The sequence below is a fragment of the Ricinus communis genome, chromosome 6 (assembly GCF_019578655.1).
Source record: "Ricinus communis isolate WT05 ecotype wild-type chromosome 6, ASM1957865v1, whole genome shotgun sequence".
NCBI lineage: Eukaryota > Viridiplantae > Streptophyta > Magnoliopsida > Malpighiales > Euphorbiaceae > Ricinus > Ricinus communis.
The window spans coordinates 25873957-25897483 of record NC_063261.1 but is presented as its reverse complement, the minus strand read 5'-3'; the positions used below and the strand labels follow the sequence as shown (position 1 = coordinate 25897483).

At 34.3% G+C, this 23527-nt stretch overlaps 2 protein-coding genes and 2 long non-coding RNA genes across 7 annotated transcripts; 2 read left to right on the top strand and 2 right to left on the bottom strand.

Annotated features, from left to right (window-relative positions):
- Positions 1-31: 31 nt before the first annotated feature.
- Positions 32-3991, top strand: LOC8279054. Of its 2 annotated transcripts, none has more exons than XM_002532706.4 (3): positions 32-245; positions 984-1380; positions 3447-3991. In XM_002532706.4, the coding sequence occupies exons 1-3, from the start codon at positions 113-115 to the stop codon at positions 3742-3744; spliced, it is 828 nt and encodes a 275-aa protein (XP_002532752.1). In that variant the 5' UTR covers positions 32-112; the 3' UTR covers positions 3745-3991. The 2 variants fall into 2 exon arrangements, with proteins under 2 accessions (XP_002532752.1, XP_015583080.1); XM_015727594.3 differs by having other exon boundaries at positions 108-245; positions 906-1380.
- A 769-nt stretch (positions 3992-4760) lies between these two features.
- Positions 4761-17300, bottom strand: LOC8279060 (phosphoglucomutase). Of its 3 annotated transcripts, none has more exons than XM_025159741.2 (18): positions 17119-17300; positions 16532-16750; positions 16214-16280; positions 15312-15495; positions 14745-14797; positions 14250-14338; positions 13840-14076; positions 13536-13600; positions 12629-12689; positions 12435-12552; positions 12273-12354; positions 12075-12147; positions 11937-11998; positions 10877-10984; positions 5745-5899; positions 5571-5667; positions 5330-5407; positions 4761-5258 (listed from the first exon to the last, which is right to left on the bottom strand). In XM_025159741.2, the coding sequence occupies exons 1-18, from the start codon at positions 17123-17125 to the stop codon at positions 5154-5156; spliced, it is 1860 nt and encodes a 619-aa protein (XP_025015509.1). In that variant the 5' UTR covers positions 17126-17300; the 3' UTR covers positions 4761-5153. The 3 variants fall into 3 exon arrangements, with proteins under 3 accessions (XP_025015509.1, XP_002532751.2, XP_025015510.1); XM_002532705.4 differs by having other exon boundaries at positions 10877-10972; XM_025159742.2 differs by lacking the exon at positions 16532-16750 and having other exon boundaries at positions 17119-17273.
- LOC125370391 lies at positions 11006-11930 on the bottom strand. Its single transcript, XR_007216291.1, has 2 exons — positions 11605-11930; positions 11006-11446 (listed from the first exon to the last, which is right to left on the bottom strand). It is a non-coding gene; the product is annotated as an uncharacterized LOC125370391 (long non-coding RNA).
- Positions 17301-18605: 1305 nt separating the features above from the next.
- On the top strand, positions 18606-22681 carry LOC125370375. The gene is made up of 2 exons (XR_007216278.1): positions 18606-18899; positions 22107-22681. It is a non-coding gene; the product is annotated as an uncharacterized LOC125370375 (long non-coding RNA).
- Positions 22682-23527: the final 846 nt, after the last annotated feature.

Here is a 23527-nt window from a genome sequence, read left to right as displayed (position 1 = left end):
CAGTTAAAAACTGACTTACAGTTGACGTTCTGTTAACTTTAAAAAAACAGAACCTTCAAAGGAGAAAACCCAAAAAGAATCTCTGTTTGATTCTTTAGAGCCACTCCCAGAAATGCGGTCCATACCGTCGGGAATTGCAGTATTCCCAGCCTCCATAACCAACAATTTCAAGAAAAACCATCAATCTTTCTTTACCTCTCCTAGGGTTTCTCACGATTCTTCTTTCTCTCCTCTCTCCATATCAGGTACCTCAAGAAAGTTATCTTCTTTTTAAGTTAATTGTTGTTGGTTTTGCGGTTACTGACGAGTTCTTTTCTGGGCTTTCTTTCTATGCTATAGTTTTTTAAGCATGTCTTTTTGTGCCTTAGTCAAGATTTTAACTTTAATTAAATGCTCGCTATTTCTCGCTTATTATGGATTCTTATGTTTTCTTGGATGTTTGATTATTAAGAACTAAGACAATGAGGTTATAATTTCTAATGGCTTTGGTTTATTAGGGTATAAAATTGTTCCTTTTGGAATAGTTCAGTACTCTGGAGTATAACTGTTTTATATGACCACCCAATTTGTTGCTATATTAGTTTTAGAGGTATCTTTTCTTAGCTTAATATGTTGATTGGAGATTCCCCATTTCACTGCACTTGCTGTAAAGCTAAAGAACCACGCATGAGCTATAAATTGTAATGTGAAACATTAACATAGTGAGTTCGGGTCTCCAATAAGTGTGGATTGTTGCAAATGGATGCTATGTTCCTTGCATTTCATATCATTTGGTCAATTATTTCATGTTATATATGCTTCCACAGACATTTGAACTACATTTGTGAAATTACAGTAACTCTCCAGTGCCTTAGGGTCATTCAAATGCTTATATTGTATTAATCTTCTGTTTTTTCATTGAAAAGGAAAAGAAGAATAGTCCTCAGTTGAATGATTTGTTGGATACTAAAGCCCAATTGGATGACTCTGGTCATTGAGTGCAGGAATGTGCAGAGCGAGTCAAGTGGTTGAATTATTCCCTGCTGTGTCTCCAGAAATTGTTGTGAGGGAGGCAAGAGTAGAAGATTGTTGGGAAGTGGCTGAGACTCACTGCAGCTCCTTTTTCCCTAACTACTCCTTCCCTCTAGATTTTGCACTGAGGATTAACAGGCTGGCGGGAATGTTATCAGGTTTCTCTGTACCACATGGATGCCAGAGAACTTGTTTGGTTGCTGTCATTGGTGGTTCAGGTGATGATACTTTCTGCTTTGGAGGTGAAAATCTCAAAATTGGAGATTTTGATGGGAGATTCAGTCTCAATAGAGGATATGTGGCTGGGATATTGACTTTGGATACAGTGGCTGATTTTCTTCCAAGAAAAGGTCCGCTTAAGCTGAGAAGGTGAGTTTAGCATTTATAGCTGCTCTCGAGTTATTCTGACTTCCTAAGAATTGTGTTTGGATCTAGCTTTCAAGTGATTTTTGAATTGATTAGGACAAGTTTTATTAGATAAACAGTAAACAACAGTGTTTTCTTCTTGTTGGCTGATGCTCGACTCTCAAATCAACAAAATTGAAGTACCAATATACAGTTTATCTTCTTAGTGCGCTGAATAACACATTGGATGGATAATTGGATATAGTCTCTAAAAGGTACTTACTGGATCATCTTTGTTGATAATACATGTTAATTAAATAAGGATGTCTTCATTTGTTAGAAGGAAATGCTTACGTGTATCTTCAACTAAATGATTATTATCACATAAGGCATTGATAACAGGTTGTTTCTCTGGGCATGCGACAGTCTGGCCAGGGTGGAACTACTTGTTTAGTGGAGGGGCCTGCCTCCACCAAATTAATGAAACTTGCATTTTCACCTATAACTTTTAGATTTTTTTCAAATAAGTACTGATAGCCCCCCACCCCCAAAATTTATATTCTGTTTCAGCCCCTACATTTTATGCTGAAGAAGTACTAAGCCGTGGCCTACAGGAGTTGGTATCATTGAAAATGATAGCACCTTACCATGCTTCATAAATTGCATATATATCCTTTTCAATATTTTATTTCATCTAGTAAAAGAAAAATTTTGGCCTCCCTGTAGGCCAAGTTCTACTTCCGCCCTTGAGTTTGGCATTATGTAATGTTAAATAACATAGCAGATTAAATTCAAAAATTGTACAAATCAAAGGAAATGAAGCCTAATGATCTGAATTCTACTAGTTACTTTCAGGAAAAGCAGATAGTAATGGCCTTAAACTCACCCGAAATTAACAATGAGTTTTGGCTTAATGGTTCAGAAAACCTAGCTTGAACTTATTATCCCAAAAATTAACATGAGCTGAAACTGCATTTAGCTTGTCTTCACTTGTCCCATTAACATAATGCTTGTGTACTAAGATAAAGAAGGTGATTTGGTAAAGTAATTCACCAATTTGTTCTCATGTCCATCTATGTATTATTTTCTGGTTCTGCATTTCAACAAGATTTTGGCGAATGGTGAGAAATACAAGTTGAAGAAAAGGCATCCATACAAGTATCATATTGTATATGCCGAGGCTTTTGCTTTGTTTTCATACCCACTTCTTTGAAATTATTTACAGATGTATGCTTTGAATCTCCCTTAATAAATGTTATTGGTAGAAACTCTAGACTGGAGACCATGGTTCTTGATTAAAGTTTTAGATTATCAAATCTTATCTTACTGAAATTATGCGTTAACCTTGGAAACTATTGTAAATGACTTTAGATTGTTACAAGTCTTGATGTTTTTACCAAAACTTTGAGGTTCTGTCTTCCTTCAATACCAGTTTTCTCCTTCAGTTCTATTCTTCTGGTTCGAAATGTGTCTTTTCTTTTCCTTTCTATACAATAAGATTAGCATTAAGTTTCAACTCAAGTTCTTGCAACCAAACCTGACTATTTTCGTTTCAGCATGTGCAAATTGCTAATTGATAGCTGCTGATATTAGATTTAAGAATGTTTAGTGGCACGTCGTAACACGAAATTCATCTGATCCTGTTCCATGTATGCCTCTATTGATATTCCTGACACTGTTGAATTATAGTTCTCCACTAGTATCATTTTGAATTGGTAAATAGTCAAAAAGATAAATCCATGCAATCTGACACTTAAGCCATGTTCAGTTCGCTATGGAATGGAATCTAATTCTTAATATAGGATTGCATTTTCTTGTTTGGTTCACAAGGAATCCAATTTCTTTTTCTTTTAACTTTTAAGTGTAATTTTTAAATCATTTTATTTTGTTCAATTACTAGACTTTTAATTTCCATTTTCATATCCTTGGTGTTCTCTTTTGCACATTTTTTAATTGTCGCTTCTTTAAGTTTAAATTTATATATCCAATAGACAATTTGTAAAATGTGCTATTAGTTGCTTACTTCTTACATTTAGCACTAACTTCATTTAACAATATGCTAAAGTATTATCTTTGCCAATTTGGTGCAGGACTGGAATTGCATACATATCAAATGTCGCAGTTCGGGAGAAATACCGTCGGAAGGGCATAGCAAAGAGACTTATAGCAAAGGCAGAGGCTCAAGCCAAGAGCTGGGGCTGTCGTGCCATTGCTTTGCATTGTGATCTGAACAATCCCGGGGCTACAAAACTGTACAAAGGTCAGGGTTTCAAATGTATCAAGGTACCAGAAGGAGCAAACTGGCCCCAACCCAGGACCTCTCCAGATACCAAATTTAGCTTCATGATGAAGCTCCTGAGAAACCCAACAACTACTGAGAATATTTAGGAGCATATAATGTGAAAATATAGAAGAAAACTGTAGGTAAAAAGGTGAAAGTAGGACAATTGGAATTACCACTTGTATATATATATATATGTATGTATGACCTTAAAGGGTGTACCGCCTGTCCTGGTGGTACTGTATTTAATAGTGCCTGTAATGTTTTATGTGCCTTATTGTAGAATGCATGGAATTTTTTGTAAGGCTACGGCAACCTAGTTCATAAAAGGAAAAGAAAAAAGAATTTACTGTACTTTTGCCATTTCTGTTCTTCTGTTTCTAATTTCTTGTGCTTCATGTCATTTGTATGTGCAAATGGGTTGCTCCTTTTTCCATACCATAAATCTCATCTACGCAAAATAAACTAGTTTTTGCTAGTAACAGACATATGTCTATGTACATGCATGCAGTAGGCTCAATCACTGGTTAATATCAACTGTGCTTTCCATTAAAGATGCTTACAGTATGATTAATATAATTCTCATCATTTTTGCCTCTCTACAATTATTTTTTCAGCTCTCATCTCATTCACATTTTATCTTAAAACCACAGTTCTGTTCTCATTCATATTTTATCTTAAAACCATCTCTTAAACATTATGCATAGATGAATGGTAAAAAAAAAAAAAACACTTAATGGAAAAAGGAAAGAGAAAAGAGAAACACTAATTCTAATCATTAGGAGAGGGGGGAAAATAATTCCCCTTGTAGAATTACATTCAAATTTGGAATATGAAAAATTTCAACTCATTAAAAGACATTAAAACTTAATTAATTGCTATTTGTATTCTTATAATTTTAATAGTTCTCCTTTCTAATCTTTAATGATTACCCCTTCTTTAATGATTATCCCTTCTATAACCGAGAGGATAAATATTTTTTTCCCTTCTCTTCCTTTTTCCTCCCATCCCTTCTACATTGCCATGCATAGTGTAAGAGATGTGCATTTCGACCGTAACCTTCCATGCCAAACTACAATCTCACATGGATATAATTCGTATCAGCGTTCAAAAAATCAATACATCTACAACACCGTTTTGCATTAACAGAATGCACAAAGAGATTCGATTGCAAGCACAACTACACGGCGTAAATAAACCAGTAGCACCATGCTGAGCCAAAAATGCAGTGTCTTATTATACAGAAAGATGGCATTGCTCTTAGGGATTATGACTATCATGTATTATTCAAATCGCTGTGACTTTAGATGCGAACATTTTAGCAAGCTCATAACATTTATACGCTGACATCATTGTAGCACTGCCTGCAAAAACCAAAATTAACAAGGAGAACTTCCTCGGGTTCTAAATTACGCACTGTTATAGTGAAAGTCGACCATGCTGGAATTGAAAGCCACTTCAGCAAACAGGCTGCACATGAAACGGACAGATGTATCCACTGGTCTATAATTTATGGTTATTGGACAAATTTGTCCAAGGCAGATGTATCCAAAGCATGGAATTCCTTGACAGCAGAAGCCACAGCAAGTCCGAGTTTCAGAGCATCTTCCTTGTTAGGTGCCTGAGATGGAATTAATTTTAGTTGCTATGAAATAAGCATAACTGCATCCAGAATCTGAAAGGATCTTTTACCTCAATGTTAAGGGGAAGAACTGGATCATGGAGTGAGAGTCTCAGAAGGAACCACCCTCCATAACCAGAAACTCGAACCTATTTTCAGAAGAAAAATGGAAAAAGAACACTGAGGATAAATGTTGAGACACATTGGTTGGTAATGCAAAAACAGTTGATGCATGCCATTACTCCCAGTAATCCTAGTCCTATAGCTAAGCAGGTGAACCCCAGCTGTAATACTGATCTGTATCATACTCACCCCTTCGTAGTTAACAGGGGCTTTCTGAAGCTTTATGTCTGTATCCACAGAGTTCTTCAAGTGTTGCAGCACTGCCTCTCCATACTCCCAAAATGATCTGGATGTTCCTGCTCATCAGTAACTACAGAGCACCAAAGTCACATACGCATGTCATAACCATATAAAGAATTATACCTTCCTTTAAGATCTGGATGATTCTGATTGATTTTCAGTCTCAATTCCACAGCAACTGCTGGTTCCTGCAGACCCTCCACCATATCAGTTAAAACTTTGCTGCCACCACCAACTCCTGAAGCTCTAGCTGAAGCTAGTTTATTTAAAAGTTTGACCTGAATGGCAAGCATACATTTAAGAGAAGTGTTACAACTATTTCATATTAATTAGGAGTGTATAGCTATACATAATATGAGAGTAATTAGGAATTTATTTAGGAGTTAGTATTTGATTTGAATTCCTATATTAGATATAACTTGTATATATAGATGTAATAATCGTTAATGAATATACAGAGAGAATCACTTTTCACATTGAATATCTAAAGTTAGTTCACATGGTATCAGAGCACACAAATTAACCCTAGAAATCAATTTGTGAATTTAGGGATTTTTCTTGGTTTAGCAGTAGGGTGTTTGCTTTTTTGGTCTTGTCTAACAAAGGTCAGTTTGTTTCACTGCCTGCACCAAGAGGAGCGCCACCTTCTAATCACGTTTCTGGAGATTCCAAGCACTTGAGTCCAAGCGCGTGAGCCATACGCGCTGCCACAAGTTACTAGGTCTTCTCCATGCTACCGGCGCGTGAAAGCGCGTCTATCACTATAATTTGGTCATTTTTGCGTCCATTTGCTAGCCTCAACTTCCACAACACATTCCTTTACCTATTTGGATCAGCATCTATTCAGTGTGGGATCTAGTTTGGGATAGGTTTGATTTCTCAAAACAAATTGCGGCTGTGTTATGGTTTTTTATATTCTATTATTAGGTTGATTTTCTAATATGAAGGAGAAAAAGTCAGTTATTGTGTCTGATTTCGTTCCCGTGATGTCTAAAATCACAGAACATAAACTTAAGAGATCTAATTATTTAGATTGGAGTAAATCTGTTCAGCTTTATTTGCGAAGTATTTCTATGGATGATCATTTAATTGATGACTCACCTAATGATGATTCAAAAGCCTTATGGTTGCGAGATGATGCTCATTTATTTCTGCAAATATGTAATTCTATTGATAGTGAGGTGGTTGGGCTAATTAATCATTATGAATTTGTAAAAAAATTGATGAATTATTTGGAGTTTGTATATTCTGACAAGGGAAATATCAAATGCACTTATGAGGTATGTCAAGCCTTTTATCGTACAGAAAAAGGTAATAGAACTCTCATTGACTACTTTATGGATTTTAAGAAAACTCATGAGAAACTTAATATGTTACTTCCATTTAGCAGTGATGTAAGAGTTCAGCAAGCTCAGAGAGAAAAGATGGCAATTATGAGCTTCTTGGCTGGTCTTTCTTCCGAGTTTGAGGGTGCCAAATCTCAAATCCTGTCTAGCCCTGAAATATCTTCGTGGGAAGAAGCTTTCAGTAGGGTACTTCGCACATAAAATTTAGCACTTGTTCAATCTAATAGTGCTCTTGTCAGCCGTACCTCTTAATCTGGGAAACAACCATATAAAAAAGGGAGAGACTCTGATAATCGTAGTACTCGAGGATAGGATTCAGGAATTGTTGTCTGTTACTATTGTCATAAGCCATGAATGTTAAGAAGGATTATAGAAGGTTGCAGCGCAAGAATCAGCCAAACTAGTCAAACCAGTCAGCACATGATGCATCTACTAATGATGCTCCCGAGTCTATTATAGTATCTACAGATGAGTATGCCAAGTTTTCACAATACCAGAAATCTCTAAGGTCTTCATCTACTTCTATTACTGCTATTGTTGATTCAGGTAAAATGAACACATGTCTTGTTTCCTCATCTTCTAAATGGGTCATTGATTCTGGTGCCACAGATCACATGACAAGTAACTCTAGTCTATTTTCTTCCTTTAAATCACATACTCCTAGCACTACAGTTACTTTAGCAGATGGGCGTACATATCGTGTTCTAGAGTCTGGCACAATTATACCAACACCTTCAATTCTTTTGCAATCTATTTTAAGTTTACCTGATTTGTCTTTTAATTTAGTCTCTGTTAGTAAACTCACTCGTTCTCTTAACTGTTGTCTCATTCTTTCTTGATTTCTTATGACGAAGAAGATTATTGGTAAAGGACATGAATCGGGAGGCCTTTACATTCTTGAGATACAAGTACTAAAGTCTATAGCGTGTTCTGGAGTCGTGACCCCATTTGAAGCACATTGTCGGTTGGGGTCATCCCTCATTACATATATTAAAGATACTTTGCCCTCAGTTTTCTACTCTGTCTTCATTAGATTGTGAGTCTTGCCAATTTGCTAAACACCATCGTTAGAGTTTTAGTACTAGAGTCAATAAATGAGCTAGTGCTCCTTTTGAGTTAGTCCATTCGGATGTTTGAGGACCTTGTCTAGTTGTCTAAAACTGGGTTTAAGTATTTTTTTACCTTTGTTAATGACTATTCTCGAATGACATGGTTATATTTGATGAAAAATCGCTCAGAATTGTCCTCTCTTTATTGCCTTTTGTACTGAAATCAAAACACAATTAAATGTCTTTTCAAATTTTGCAAAGTGATAATGCTAAAGAATACTTATCAGAATGTTTCCAAAATTATATGATTCAACATGGCATTATTCATCAAACGTTTTGTGTAGATACACCATCTCAGAATGGGATTGCTGAAAGAAAAAATAGACATCTTCTTGAAACTGTTAGAGCTTTGTTATTTCAAATGCAGATCCCTAAACATTTTTGGGCTGATGCAGTTTCTACAGCCTGTTTTTTGATTAATCGTATGTCCTCATCTGTTCTTTCGGGTAAGACTCCTCTTCATGTTCTCTTTCCCAAGAAGTCATTATTTCCTATTGAACTTAGAATATTTAGTTGTACTTGTTTTGTTCGGGATGTTCTCACGTTACAAAATTTGATCCCTAATCTCTCAAAGGTATCTTTCTTGGGTACTCTTGTGTCAGCTGATGTTACCTTTCTAGAACAAACACCATTTACCTCATCTTCAGGTTCTTTCCATTAGGGGGAGGATGATGATTTACTAATTTATACTGTTACTGATCTTCCTCTCTGCTCCAATTAAGCCTCCTATAACACAAGTTTATTCTCGTCGTCAACAACCTCCTCATCTTGCTATGGATCCTGTTCCTACTCCTGTTCTAAGTCCTCCTGCTCCATGTCCTACGCCAGTTCCTTCATCATCAAATCCGACTTCCAATTCTAGTGATGATCTTCCTATTGCCCTACGTAAAGGTAAATGTCAATGCACTTATCCGGTATCCTATTTTGTGTCATATAATTATTTGTCACCATCCACTTGTTCTTTTATTGTTTCTCTTGATTTTGTTTCTATTATTAACACTATTCATGAAACTCTATCTCACCCTGGATGGCGTAATACTATGATTGAAGAGATGAATTCTTTAGATGAAAATGGTACTTGGACCCTGGTAAATTTGCTTGCAGGTAAAAAGGCTATTGGATGTAAATGAGTAATTGAAGTTAAAGTTGATCCAGCTGGGACTGTTGCTAGGTTAAAGGCCCAACTTGTTGCTAAGCTATATGCTCAAACATAAGGAGTTGATTATTCTGACATTTTTCTCCTGTTGCTAAACTTACTTCTGTCAGGTTACTTATTTCTCTAGCAGCCACATATAATTGGCCCCTTCATCAGTTAGACATTAAAAATGCATTTCTTCATGGTGACCTTTAGGAGGAAGTTTATATGGAGCAACCACCTGGCTTTGTTGCTCAGGGGGAATATAGGAAAGTTTGCCGTCTCCATAAATCTTTGTATGGATTGAAACAAAGTCTCCAGGCTTGGTTTGGAAAGTTTAGTCAAGCTATTGAGAAGTTTGGCATAATGAAAAGCAAGTCGGATCATTTTTTTTTTCTATAAGTAGTCTGCAAATAGTATCATCTTATTGGTTGTTTATGTTGATGACATTGTCATTATTGGAAGTGATACCAGTGGGATTTCATCACTCAAATTTTTTCTTCATGGTCAATTTCATACAAAAGATTTAAGGGCTCTAAAGTAGTTTTTAGGTGTTGAAGTAACGAGGAGTAAGAAAGGGATTTTTTATCTTAAAGGAAGTATGTATTTGACTTATTATTCGAGACAGGGAAAATTGGGGGCTAAGCCATGTAGTACTCTAATGGTTCCTAATTTGCAGCTTATAAAAGATGGCTATTGTTTAAAGATCTTGAGAGATACAGAAGATTAGTTGGGAAGTTAAACTATCTTACTGTAACTCGTCATGATATTGCTTATTCTGTCAGCGTGGTAAGTCAGCATATGTCTTCTCCAACCGTCAATCACTAGAAAGCTGCAGAACAAATTTTGTATTACTTAAAAGGAGCACCTAGGCGAGGAATCCTGTATAGCAACCATGATCATGCTAGGATTGAATGTTTTTCAAATGCTGACTGGGCAGGGTGCAAAGAAGATCGAAGATCTACTTCAGGCTATTATGTGTTTGTTGGAGGAAATTTGGTTTCGTGGAAAAGCAAGAAGCAAAACGTTGTCTCACGTTCGAATGCAGAATCAGAGTATAGAGCCATGGCCAAGTCTGTGTGTGAGATAATATGGATATATCAACTCCTAACTGAAGTGGGTCTTAAGATCTCAGTACCAGCTAAGTTATGTGTGACAACCAAGCTGCACTTCATATTGCATCTAATCCAGTCTTCCATGAACGAACTAAGCATATTGAGATTGATTGTCATTTTGTTCGTGAAAAGATTCAACAGGGATTGGTTTCTACAAGTTATGTGAAAACAAGAGAACAATTGGGAGATATCTTTGCAAAGGCCCTGAATGGGGTTAGGGTTGATTATCTCTGCAACAAGCTGGACATGATCAATATCTATGCTCAAGCTTGAGAGGGAGTGTTACAACTATTTCATATTAATTAGGAGTTTACATCTATACATAATAGGAGAATAATTAGGAATTTACTTAAGAGTTAGTATTTGATTTAAATTCCTATATTAGAGATATAACTTGTATATATAAGTGTAACAATCGTTGATGAATATATAAAGAAAATTATTTTTCACATTGAATATCTAAGGTTAGTTCACAAAGAGTAATTTAAGTAATCAATGGATGGTATAGCATGCTTTAAGAGGTAAGGCGACGATGCATGTATAAACCTACCATTAGGTATGCCCCGTCATCTAGCCAGTGATTTTCCTTGAGAGCTCCATGTCCACTTGTTTCAATAGCTAGATGTGACTCCTCACCAACTGAATTCTGTATGGAATACTATCACTTTAGTTTAATAACTTGTCAAATGACCAATTTAATTACTTCAGATTGAACGCTACACAAAGTGAGAACAAAAACACAGAGAACAAGAATGAACTACAGTAGCAATGAGCCCCCCCAGACAAAATAAACTCAAAATGATTTAATAATTACAGATTAAAAGTAAAACAAAACTACACATTCAGTCACACAAGGTGAAAAGTGATCACAATTGCTTAAGGAAGCTTTTGCATCCAAGTTGCACTAAAAACTGTCAGAATTTCCAACATCGAGACCTTCAAATTTACTTCTTTTGCTTTCCTGTTTAACAATGTCACTCCCTCATTCAATAGTATCACATGAATTCTTGTAAGATATCCTCCACTTTCATCCTCCAACAAACCCTTTTTATCTCAAAACAAATGCTTCATCCTCAAAGCACAGATACATACTCTTGATTACTTGTTACATCCTGCAGAACTGCAACAGCAAATTTCAACAGAAACTCCTCTAAATTTGATCATTCTTCCAACTCTTTTTCTTATCAAATAACAAAAAGAGCAGAGCCAAAATAAAGGACAAGCTCAAGCTATTTAAGAAAGTGCCCCAAGTCAGCAGCACTGCTAATTAAGATCTACCTTAGTAGCTTGCAAGCATCTTGGCTTGATGACAGTCCCAAACTATTATCCTTGTACAACAATCGTAATTAAGATGGGCAGAAGATCTATGTAATTATCAATAGCTATTAATCGACACTCAATATTATGATTTATGACTTATATTCAATCATATGGATAGAAGTATAATATAACAGCAAAACGCCATTACTATTATTGCCATTCCAGTTCTCCACTTCAACCTTTTGCACAAGGATTGATTTCTTGAAGGGCTGATTATCTCATTCAGTTTCTTGCTTATGCAAGTATCCCAAAATTTACTAGTAACAGAATCATTTAAAAGCTAAACTTACCAAACGTATTGCTTCATCAATGACATTTTTATAGCCTCTTTTGAAACGATGATGCTTTCCCCCTAAAAGAGATTGTGGATTATAAACATATTCTAGTATGAAGAACAGACAATAAGGCATTTCTGCATTTTTACATACCAAGTTTATTTTCGATAAATGTAGTTAACCCATCTGAAGTCACACTGTCTGTAACAATAGTTGTTCCTGGATGCTGTAGGAAAAAAGAAAAACAAAATATTCGAATAGGCCAAATTCGAAAAGAAAATAGAAATTGTCTTTTACAACAATAGAAAAGCAATAGCTCTTAAGGCAGCTGAAACAGGAAGGAGAGCTTACTTCCTCCAAAACTATTGCAGACATCAAAGCAATAAGACGATTCCGGTTGAATTCACGACCAGTGGAGTCCACAGCAGCAGATCTACAGAAAATAATGGCATATTTCTAAAGCAAAACCACAAAGTATGCTTACATGAATGCATACGCTGCAACAGTTATTACCTGTCTACATCAGTATCAAATATTATCCCAAGATCAGCCTTGTTTTGAAGGACTGCCTGGGTGATAGCATTCATTGCTGCCTTGTCTTCTGGATTGGGAATATGATTAGGGAACAAACCTGTTTCCAAATATGTTTTCAGTGACAAGCTCATCCATCAAACACTACACCAGAGAATTGCCAGACTTCGAATTACCATCTGGTTCCAAGAACTGACTTCCAGAAGTGATAGCCCCCAAAGGCTCAAGAACTTTTGCCTAACAACCAATAAAAATAAGCACACTCAGTAAATAAACTTCTCTTAGAGGAGGTATACAACTTGGTCAGGCAGAATATATATTCTCGTGTTAATTGAATATTGGGACTGCATGAGGATGAAACCAGTTTACATTGCTTTTTATCGCATTCAATTGTGCCAAACTTCTGTTTTCACAAAATTTAACCAAGAAGGAAAAAACCTCTACATAATCATTAAGTGGTTCTCTTAGTGGACGATTGAGACTGCATGCAAATTAAACTAGTTTACAGTGCTTCATGTGCCAGACCATTAGGCTAATCTTCTTTTCTTCAGAGCATTTAAAATCTAGAAATAATAGGAACATAGTCAAGATGCATGTGATTAATTTCCTTTTAACAGCTTATTTCATTTACTTCTCTCTAAAAAATTTAAATTTTTAGGAAACAGAGACTTTGATGAATGACATCCACTAACAATGTCATAATGATATTTCAAATCAATGTCAACCAGAGCTACCAAATCCTAACAACTACACTTCATATGCCTATTAATGATTACTCTGATGGCATGGTCAATTGCTGTTTGGGCAAGTGATGCAAGAGTCGATTAACAAACATGCAGACAACAGAATATCTGGATATCTTCTATTGGCAGCAGTACCTATAGCCTTTGAAAACAGAAGTTGAAAGAGTTGGTTTACATTCTGATGATAATGAATGCTTCTTGAGTAACTAGGGCAATAAGTGATTAAGATTAGGAAAGATAAGATGTGCATTAAGTACCTATAAATGACTAAAAGCAAAATCCTTAAACTGATAAAAGAAAGCCCCAACAGTGTTAATATAAGAATGAGAATAGAACTTACAGCAAAGAATCCTCCTGCCCCATTTCCTGCATCTACAATTATATGGAACCCCTCCAATGGCTTCTCTAAGAATTTACAATTCCAATAAACAGTTAGAAAATGGGATTTCATTACTCTACCAGGCAAATAAAAAAATAAGGTATAAAAGAACACGTATACTTGTAAAACAAATTACAACAAAGTTCTACACATGATAACAAAATACATTAAAACTCCAGAACAAATATAAGATTTGTCAGGACTAATAAATGCTGATATCTGAGTCCATTCTTTATTTTGATTACATGTTTCACAGAGTTATTACCTATATTTCCTGCAGCCTCACGGACTGCTTTCACAAGATCAGAAGTATAAACCGTCATGTAGTCAACTCTCTTTATTGATGCAGAAGCCTCTCTTCTTGACTTCATTAAACCTTCATCTGTAAAGTTCTTATATATATCTGCAGCACGCTCCAAAATGTCTTTAATGTCGGCCTTCCCAAGCCCTCCAGAATTTGTGAAGAATTTGAAACCATTCCGATTGTAAGGGAGATGACTAGCTATTTGCACAATATCAACAGTGAGTTTCTTAAGGTGAAAAATAATAAGGAATCAGGAGTTCCGTTAAAAGCTCAAGCAAGGACAAACCATTAACCATTATAATATTATTTCAAGAGCATTATTATAAGAGATTGAAGTTGGTAACCAACAGGAAAATAACTTTACATATTACCTGTTATCATTATAGCTCCGTCAGCTGGACATAAAAATGCTTCATCTTCAGTGAGTGTGCTATTAAACATTGCTGGGGTTGACGCCAATCTGTAGAAGCTATGTTAGTTACAAACTTACAAGGAGAAAACAAAGCAAAAAGTATAATATTTTTTTCACTTAAACCACAACTGCAGCTTGACTGCATACTAATCCATTAAGGACACCACACCAAACATAGGACCAGCCAAAGGTACAACTCCGAAAAGTAAAAGTAACTGTTTCAAACTGGCATATAGGCCCATCAAATATGCAAAGAGCCCAGCCCAACTACCCTCCCTTCCATCATATATGGAACCTGTTCTAAATAATCTCATACAAGTGATTGTTAAGTTCCAACCAGAACATTTTATAGGCACCAGCTGAAGTTATTTAGGTCCAAAGCCATTAAATGTGATGGATAAAATGTTATGTTATAATTAAGATCACCATGAGATGGAAAAACTCATCAACCTACCCATATTGAACAACATCCAGGCTTGCACCAGCAATACCTCGAGAAACAGCATCCTGCAAGTTAAACCATCAAATTCCCTGTAACTTCAGATATTTATATATGATAAAGTGTTGAATAGAACAGCTCTATACTGCAGGTATGTGTGTGCAGATATGTAAGTTAACATATGTGCGAGTGTGTGTATAGAGAAAGAGAGAGAGGTGTTAAGAGTAATATGATCCAAAGCAATTGCAATTTTGCAACAATACTGATACAGTTATAGCACAAACTATAAGTTCCCTAACCAGCAGAAAGAAAGAAAATCAACAAACTCAAGTGGAAGAAATGTGATCTACATGGTTGAAAAGACCATGTAAATTAGAAAACTGTGCTTAAGAACATGTCTGTTGAAAACTGAAGGTTCAGGGCCCAAACAACCAAATTGCAATCACCATGGATGCTAGCAGTCTAGCACAAGCAACATATGAACTCAAGAAGAACCAACAGGACATGTGCTAATCCAGAAACAGAGAGAAAAAAAAAATTTATAGTGGTAGCTTGAGAATGATAGGGACAAGGAATATGCACCTGTAATATTTGTGCAGATATTCGGGAATCATGACCAATAGAAACTCTCAACTTTTTAGGAGCATCAGCCTTTTTCTTTTCCAGTAGCCATGCTGCAAAGCCAGCTGCTATTGCTTCTGTAACTGGTTCAGTAAGGGTAACAGGCTCTCCCTCAACACCAGCAACAGCCACACCTCGAATATCACTGTGCTCATTAGGAGAATACTTACATTCAGACAGTTAATCTCAAATGAATTTGTGCTCTTAATTATGCTCCGAATTCTAATGCTGGTGTACTAGGGCATATATGAAAAAGATGATGTTCTTTGTGCAACTTGCGGAGGACTGATAAAGCATCTCCTTTCACTATTTTGAATTATGTTCAGGTTAGGTACGTTAGTTAAGCCCCTAGATAGAGTATGTCCATTAACCCTCACCAAAATTCATCTATAGTAATGTAAAAAGAAGTACTATGAACTGCTGTGATTTCATATGATACAAAGAACAGGCAAATTGCTAAAGAGCAAATTAAAGAAGAGAACCTAAAACCTTAAAACTGTAGGTTGTCCAAATCATGTATTATGTATCTAAGCTTATTTATGCATACCAGAACAAACATATGGTGAAATATTATGGACAACTAACCAGTCATATAAAATATAAACTACTGTAGAAAATCTCCACATTTGCAACCATTCCTCTTAGGCTCTCACATAAGATTTCAGAGTATTGACAGCAAAACAGTATTTGAGGACCAAAGAGAAGGCATAGATTAACTTCAAATATATTATTCGTACAATGAAAAAGAAGAAAAGAATAGCAAAATACATAGTTATAAGAAAAAAGGGAATAGAATAAAGAGAAAATAATATAATCTTTAAAATTCTGTAAAAGTGCATGCCATAGGCACAGAGTTTCCTCACCTGCCATTTTGAAGCTTCAGGAAATCAACTTTGTCAAGATACGGCACTGCAGTTGCAGATGAAGTAGCTGCAAGAAAAATTTCAAAATAATAATATGAAAATCCAAAAGTAAACAAAATGTTAAAACCTTTAAAGATTTGAAATATACAGACTAGAGTATTTAGTATAGTTCCACACCCAAATCTATCAAGTAATCGTAAAGTATGAAAATAACTTGATGCATGATGATGGGAAAAAAAATAGAAGTATATTTTCAGGGTTTAAAAATGCATTTGTTGAAATTGATATCAACCTGGAAAATGAGAGTCTAGAACAGACCATTGCAGTAAAAAGTTCGTCGGTTAACAAAACCACTCTGGTATATTGGTAAGGTGTGCATTTGCACGGAAGGTACTATGCTACTCCATGCCAACTTCCCTCCAAAGAAGGGAAGCAAATTGCGGGTATGAGGGGCACAACAGTCCCTCGGATGGTATTGGGTCCCGTACAGCCTATTCTGTGCTACAAAAACATTTTGGACAATCTTCCCTGACATTGCTGCATCATAAAAAGTTTGAAACTTTTAAATCAGATTCAATACCTGTAATATGATCAATATAAGTCGCCAGTTGAATTTGTTAGCATAGAGGTTTCCTATCAATGTAACATCTTCATTCTTGATTATAAAAACATAGTGCTCAAAGAGGCTATAGTATAGTTAGCTGACAACTACTGAAATCATTACATATCAATCAAATTGGTACAATCTAACAATTATTTTCTTATGCATCAATTTCTTTAATTCCAAAATCAAGAAATTATCAATTAAACTATATATTAAAAGAACAATCATCATCTAAAAAATCAAATATACTTGAAAGAAAAAGAAAAAAAAAAGAGACTTTGGAATCGAAATTAGAACGCACCTGCCATTTTGTTGACTGTTAATGACACAAAGCGACGATGTCGTTGATGAGAGCGAGTACAGTTGAGGCGGAGAAACTTATAGAAGAAGAAGAGTAGGTGCAAGTGCAAGTGGCAACATTTTGTATTTGTGAAGTGGCTGCTCTTTTGGGTTTTTATAGGATGAGGACGCTCTTATTCTTGTTCCTCCACGTATTTCGCTTATAGGGACCTGCATTATCGGTTACTCGGCTCGCCCGCCGAACTAAATAGCTCGATTGGTTTATTATATTGAAGGGAATTTTAACACAAATAATGCCATCCCATAAATCTTACTCTTATGATAAAAATATAATTATTCTTTTGTAATTTAATAATTTGTAAGAAAGTTTGAAAATCTATATAAGTTATTAAATTTTTTTATAAATGTACTTAGTAAAAATGATAATTGAACTTTTTAAAAATTAAATAATTCTTTATAAATCTTATTACTTGCAATAAAATATATGATACTAAAAATTATAATTATTTTATAAAATTTAATATTTTAAAAATTTAGCAAGTTTATAAAAAATATTAAATTTTTTATAAAATACAAAATATATTGCTAACTTACAAAATGGCAATTATCTTTATTTTTTTTGTAAACTAAAATAGTTTATTTATAAATTTTACTATTTGTAAAAAAAATATATGATATTACAAAAATATAATTATTTCTGTGAATTTTAATAATTCACGAAATTGGTAAACTTATAATAAGATTTTCATAATCATAAAATTTATTGCTAATTTATAGAAAATAATAATCGTCTTCGTATTTTCTTCATAAATTAAAAAAAATTCATAAATCTTATTATTTAAAAAAATATATAATATTACAAAAACATAATTACTTTGTGAAATATAATGATTTAAGAAAAATTGGTAAAATTATAAAAAATATTGAATTTTTTCATAAACATGAAATATATTACTATCTTATGAAAAATGGCAATTCTTTTCATAATCTAAAGTAAAATTATTATAAATTTTAAGGATGTATAGATTTTTACTATTACTTTAGGTTACTTGATACGAATGTGGCTAACTTGTTTCAAACATGTATTCAATATTGATGCTTTTATAAAGGATCGTTCATATACCAAGTAAAGAAAATTTTAATCCCTAAAAGGCCCTTATATAACCTGTATTATAAGGCCTAATTGCAAATTAAATCACGATCTATAGCGAGTTTTTGCGGGTAAATTGCACAAACGGTCCCTAACTTATGCAAAATGTATTACCAAAATCCCTCAAGTTCAATTTGTAACAGCAAACCCTTCCAATTAATGTTGGCCTAATAGTAAACTCCCCGACGTCAGCTTTTGTTCAAATTGTTAACAGAATGCTGACTTGGCAGTTGACGAGCTTAAAGAGTTTTAAAGAAAAAGACATGTCATTAATGAAACAACATGTGAGTAAGAGACATATAACCGTTGTCCACCCAACGTCATTATTTTCTCTCTCTTGTCTTTCAAAACTTGTTCTTTCTTCTTCCTAAGTTCAATCAAAGGAAAAATCCCTAAAGCCATTTGCAAACATTGTATGATGTTACTGATGCAATCAAACAGAAGGTTTTGAGAAATCTTGTTTTGTGTTTATCAATTATGGTGGGACACTAATATTGTTGCTTGACATCTTTATTTGGAAAAGGGGAAATAATTTTCAAAGCTCGGTGGTGGGGTTGGTAAAGGAGTTTATTGAAGAAAGCGATTTCTCTTGCAGGTCTACCATTTGAGGATGGCAACACTATGAGAGCTAGGTATGCGAATTTTAAAAACTCTAACTTTATTGAAGATCAAGCAAAGACCTTACTTTTTAGTTGGATAAGTAAATTTTTAAATCCCTAACTTACTACATATAGCATATGAAATCTTAATAAAACATGTATTTAAAATATGTAGTTCCACACATTGAATTACTACTTTTAGTTGAATAAAGTAATAAAAATAGAGTTTTGAATAATATAACAAATATTGCTAAGTTTTTGTTTATTGGTGTGAAATGATAAGGTAAAAAATTTTGAAATGAATATTTACAACTAGTGGTGTACATTCTGAAACTATCACAGTAGCCTTGCATTATAGTGGTCATTTTGGAGAATGGAGTTATCATGATGGAGATGTTGATTATAAGGATTTTGACACTGATATGTTATCATTGGTTAGGATAGATTTATGGATGGAATCATTAGGACATGTTAGTAATATGATATACTACTATAAGCTTCATAGTAATGATTTTAAGGTAGGCTTAAAGCCTTTCAAAAATGATGCATGTGTGTTTGAAATGGCTCTATTGGCAGTAGATGAGGAGGGTGAGGGAGAGATTAATGTTTATGTGAAATATTTGAGTGAAAAAGAGTTATTGAATGCAGTATATCCTCAAACAAAGAGCAGTGCAGTTATTAAGAAAATCGAGAAAGAGGATGTGATGAACAAAACCTCTGATACATATGCAGCTACAGAAAGTGCATTTGAAAGGATTATGAGTTTTGGTAGAGGGCATATAATCTTTATATATTAAAAAAGGTGGAAATATAGCTGTAGAAAATGAAGACGAAGTGGATGAGAGTGGCAATGAGCATGTGCTAATGAAAATGAGGACGAGTATGAGATTGAAGAAGTAGAGAGTGATGTAGAGAGTTTACAGAATGATGACAGTGTTATAGAGTATGGGGCACAACAAGAAGAACAACTTGAAGATATAGTTACTATTAATGTTAGTAATCAGGGTGAAAAGTTCATAGTGGATTCAGACTATGATATTATTGATGGAGATAAAGATCTACAAACTGTTTTGAGGGAGACTGGCCAGTTAAATGATGGTGGAGGTGTTACTGAAGATGAGCATGCAAGAGTTAACATAGGGGGAAGCCCAAAAGTGGTGGCAAAAAGGTTAAATCTAATAGGATGGATGCAACATCAAAATTTGACTTAAATAAAGGATCATCATATTATGGACCTGATTCAGACTGAGGATGAAGATGAGGGCAGTAAAAAGAAGAAGTTGAAGTTTCCTAAATTTAATGTAGAAAAAAACATGGAAGACCCTAAGTTTGAAGTTGGAATGTTGTTTAAGGATAAGTAGGAATTTCAAGAGGCCTACAAGCAGTAGGGTATCAAGCATAGATACCAATTATATTTTTCAAAAATAATAAAAGAAGAGTGAGAGCTATGTGTTATAGGAAATATGAATTTTGGTTATATGCTAGCAAATTCAAGCCTAATGATAATGAGGAAAAAATCTTTCAAATGAAGTCAATGAACCTGAAACACAGTTATGGCAAGGTATATTCAAACTTTCATGTGACTTTCAAGTATCTAGTAAAGAAATACTTGGGTGAATTTAAGATTGACCCTGTATGGGATTTGCAAGCTTTTATAATAAGAGTAAAAAAAGATATGAAGTTGACTATAGATAGGATGAAGACTTGGAGGGTAAGGGATTATTCGTTGAATACAGTAAATTGTGATGAGGACTTACAGTTTTCAAATCTATATGATTATAAGCATTAACTGATGAAAACTAATCCTGATACAACTGTGGAGTTCAAAGAACTAAAGGGGGAGGGAATGTCTGTCTGTTATAGTAGATTGAAAGAAGGTTTCAGAAAAGAATGCAAGTCATTAATGTGTTTAAATGGATGCTTCTTAAAAGGAACTTATGGAGGACAATTATTGGTAGCTATAGGAATTGATCCTAATGATTGCATGTTTCCTTTTGCATTTGTTTTAGTGAAAGTGGAGAATAATATAAACTGGAAATGGTCCATTGAGCTTATAAAAGAGGATCTACAGATGTACAACTCATACCAATGGGTCTTCATGAGTGATAGACAAAAGATGAGTAGTAATCTGTAAGATGTTTATGGTTGTTTCTTAAATATATGAAGATCTCTTATTTCATTTTTTGTATATACAAGGTATTATCAAAGCTATCCAGAAACATTTTCCCAATTCTGAATACAGACTATGTGTGAGATACATGGAGGTGAATTTGAAGAGTAAGTTTAGTGACATGGATTTGAGAAAGTTTTTGAAGAATGTTGTTAGGGCCTCATATGAACAAAAGGTCAAGTATTAGTTAGAAAAAATTGAGAAAAAGAGTGAGGCAGCTAAAGCATGGATAGATGAAAGACCACCAGAGCATTGGAATATGGCTTGTTTTAGGACAACTGCCAAGTGTGATATGTTGCTCAACAACTTTATTGAGTCTTTCAATAAATATATACTCGATGCAAGGAATAGGCCATTGATTACAATATTCAAGATGATTAGGACCCAATTAATGAAAATAATACATTGCAAGAAAGTGTATGGGAGAAAAATGAAAGGCTCGTTGTGTCCTCAGATTCAGAAGAAACTTGAGAAGATCAAGAGGGAAAATTATACAACCACATTTTCTGGTGGGCCAAAAGTGCAAGTTACTAGAGCTGATGGATAGTTTGTAATTGATATGGTAGGGAAGACTTACACTTACAAGAAGTGGGAACTAACAGATGTTCCTTGTATGCATGCTTGTGCATGCATATTTGAGAATAATGAACAACTTAAGAATTATGTGGATGATTATTATAAGATAGAGACATACTAGATGATTTATAGCCATGTGATATATCTTTTAAATGGTCTTGAGTTATGATAGTCACATCCTAGATCACTTGGCATTATTCTTCCACCAACACTTATAAAGAAGAAGAGAGAGAGAAAAGAAAAGGCGAGAAGAAAGGAAGCTGATGAAATAAAGCATAAAGCAAAAAAGAATAGAACATAGAGAAAGTTATTAAGGAAAGGTGTCATTTCTATAAAATGTAGTGTATGTGGAAAATTGGAATATAATAAAAGATACCATGAGAAGACTCAATTCACAATAAGTATTAGGGGATACAAGCTTTATTAAATTACATGTTTTTTGTCATTTTATATATAATACCAAATTTAGTGTCTTTTACAATGTTGACGAGGAGGGCACTAGTGCATATGCTTAAACAAACTTTGCTAGAGGACAACATTCTGTCAAGGCCGAGGCAATACCAACAACCTTATTTGATGTCTCTATAACCAACAATGATTTTCCTCCTCAATTTGATGCAACAGAAGGAAGTACTATTAGTTCAATAGATGAAATCTTTGTGAGTGTTATTTTTTTCTCATATTTTTTAATACTTTATGGCTTTTTTATTATCTAGACTTAATTAAGAATGACATTTCTAATTTAGAGCCCTAGTTGGAAAGACTATGCATATATTATTTATACTGAAGCTGTGGACCTTTCTAGTAGTCAAAGGAGCACAGCTTCCCAAGTTCCTAATGACAGACCTCCTGCTCTTTAAATAAGCCTACTGTCCAGGATCAAACCAAAAGAATAAAGATAACAAGAGCTCAAAGAAGAAAGGTGCCATCTAGATGCAACACACAAAGAATACCAAGAATTGAATCTTCAGTTTTTTTGACAGTTTTAAAGTTGTATATGATAGAAATTATTTTGTGTTTTGTAAGATTATCTATCAACCAAAAAGTAGACAACAACAATATATATTAACTATTATCTCTTTTGCCAATATTAGGGGAATAAGGTCACATTTTGTTGAAAGAATGGTATTTTATTTCTTACAATTGAACATTGACATTTCAATTGATTGTTTCAATTATAAATTATTAGTAATAGACTTTTCTTTGAAGTATTCTTTGAGTGAGCAAGTTGTGTTATATAGTTTTTTTTTTCATTTTCTCCATTATTTCAGGCACAGTTTTTGGTCCAAAATTATCTTTTTTATAATAAACCTTGATGAAATTTTTATTAATAGGGACAGTGGTGTTACATAATTAAAAAGTATGGGGACTTCGGTGATACAAACTCACAACTTCAAGGACCCAGAGAAAACCTAATAAAATTACATAAAACTTAGTACACTAAGCCTTTTGCAAAAAAAAAAACAGCCACAAAAATAGCAACAACCACGACCAAAGTAGTCTGCAACAGCTCATTCCTTTGCTTTAGTGCATTCACTTGCTTTTCATATTTTTCAATCTTTTTCATCTCTTCCTTCAACAATTTGATCTCATTCTCTATGGCTAAGCTCTTTTAGCGTCGTCGTTCAATTTAAAGACCTCCTACCTTAATTTTTTCTCTTGTTTCTTTAATGTTTGAAGCAAGTTGTAGATATGCTTACTGAACCCCTCATCAAACCAATAAAAATGTGTGTAGCTCCCACTAGCACATTTAAGACACCTTCTGCCTGGGTTTCTCTCAAACCATGAAACACATACTTTATTTGTAACTCCATATAGATATTTCCTTGATAATTAACGTGAGGATATCTACTGTAGGGCTCAAAATCGATCCATAGCTCTATTGTTCTTCATCGTTGTTTTCTATTTACAAATA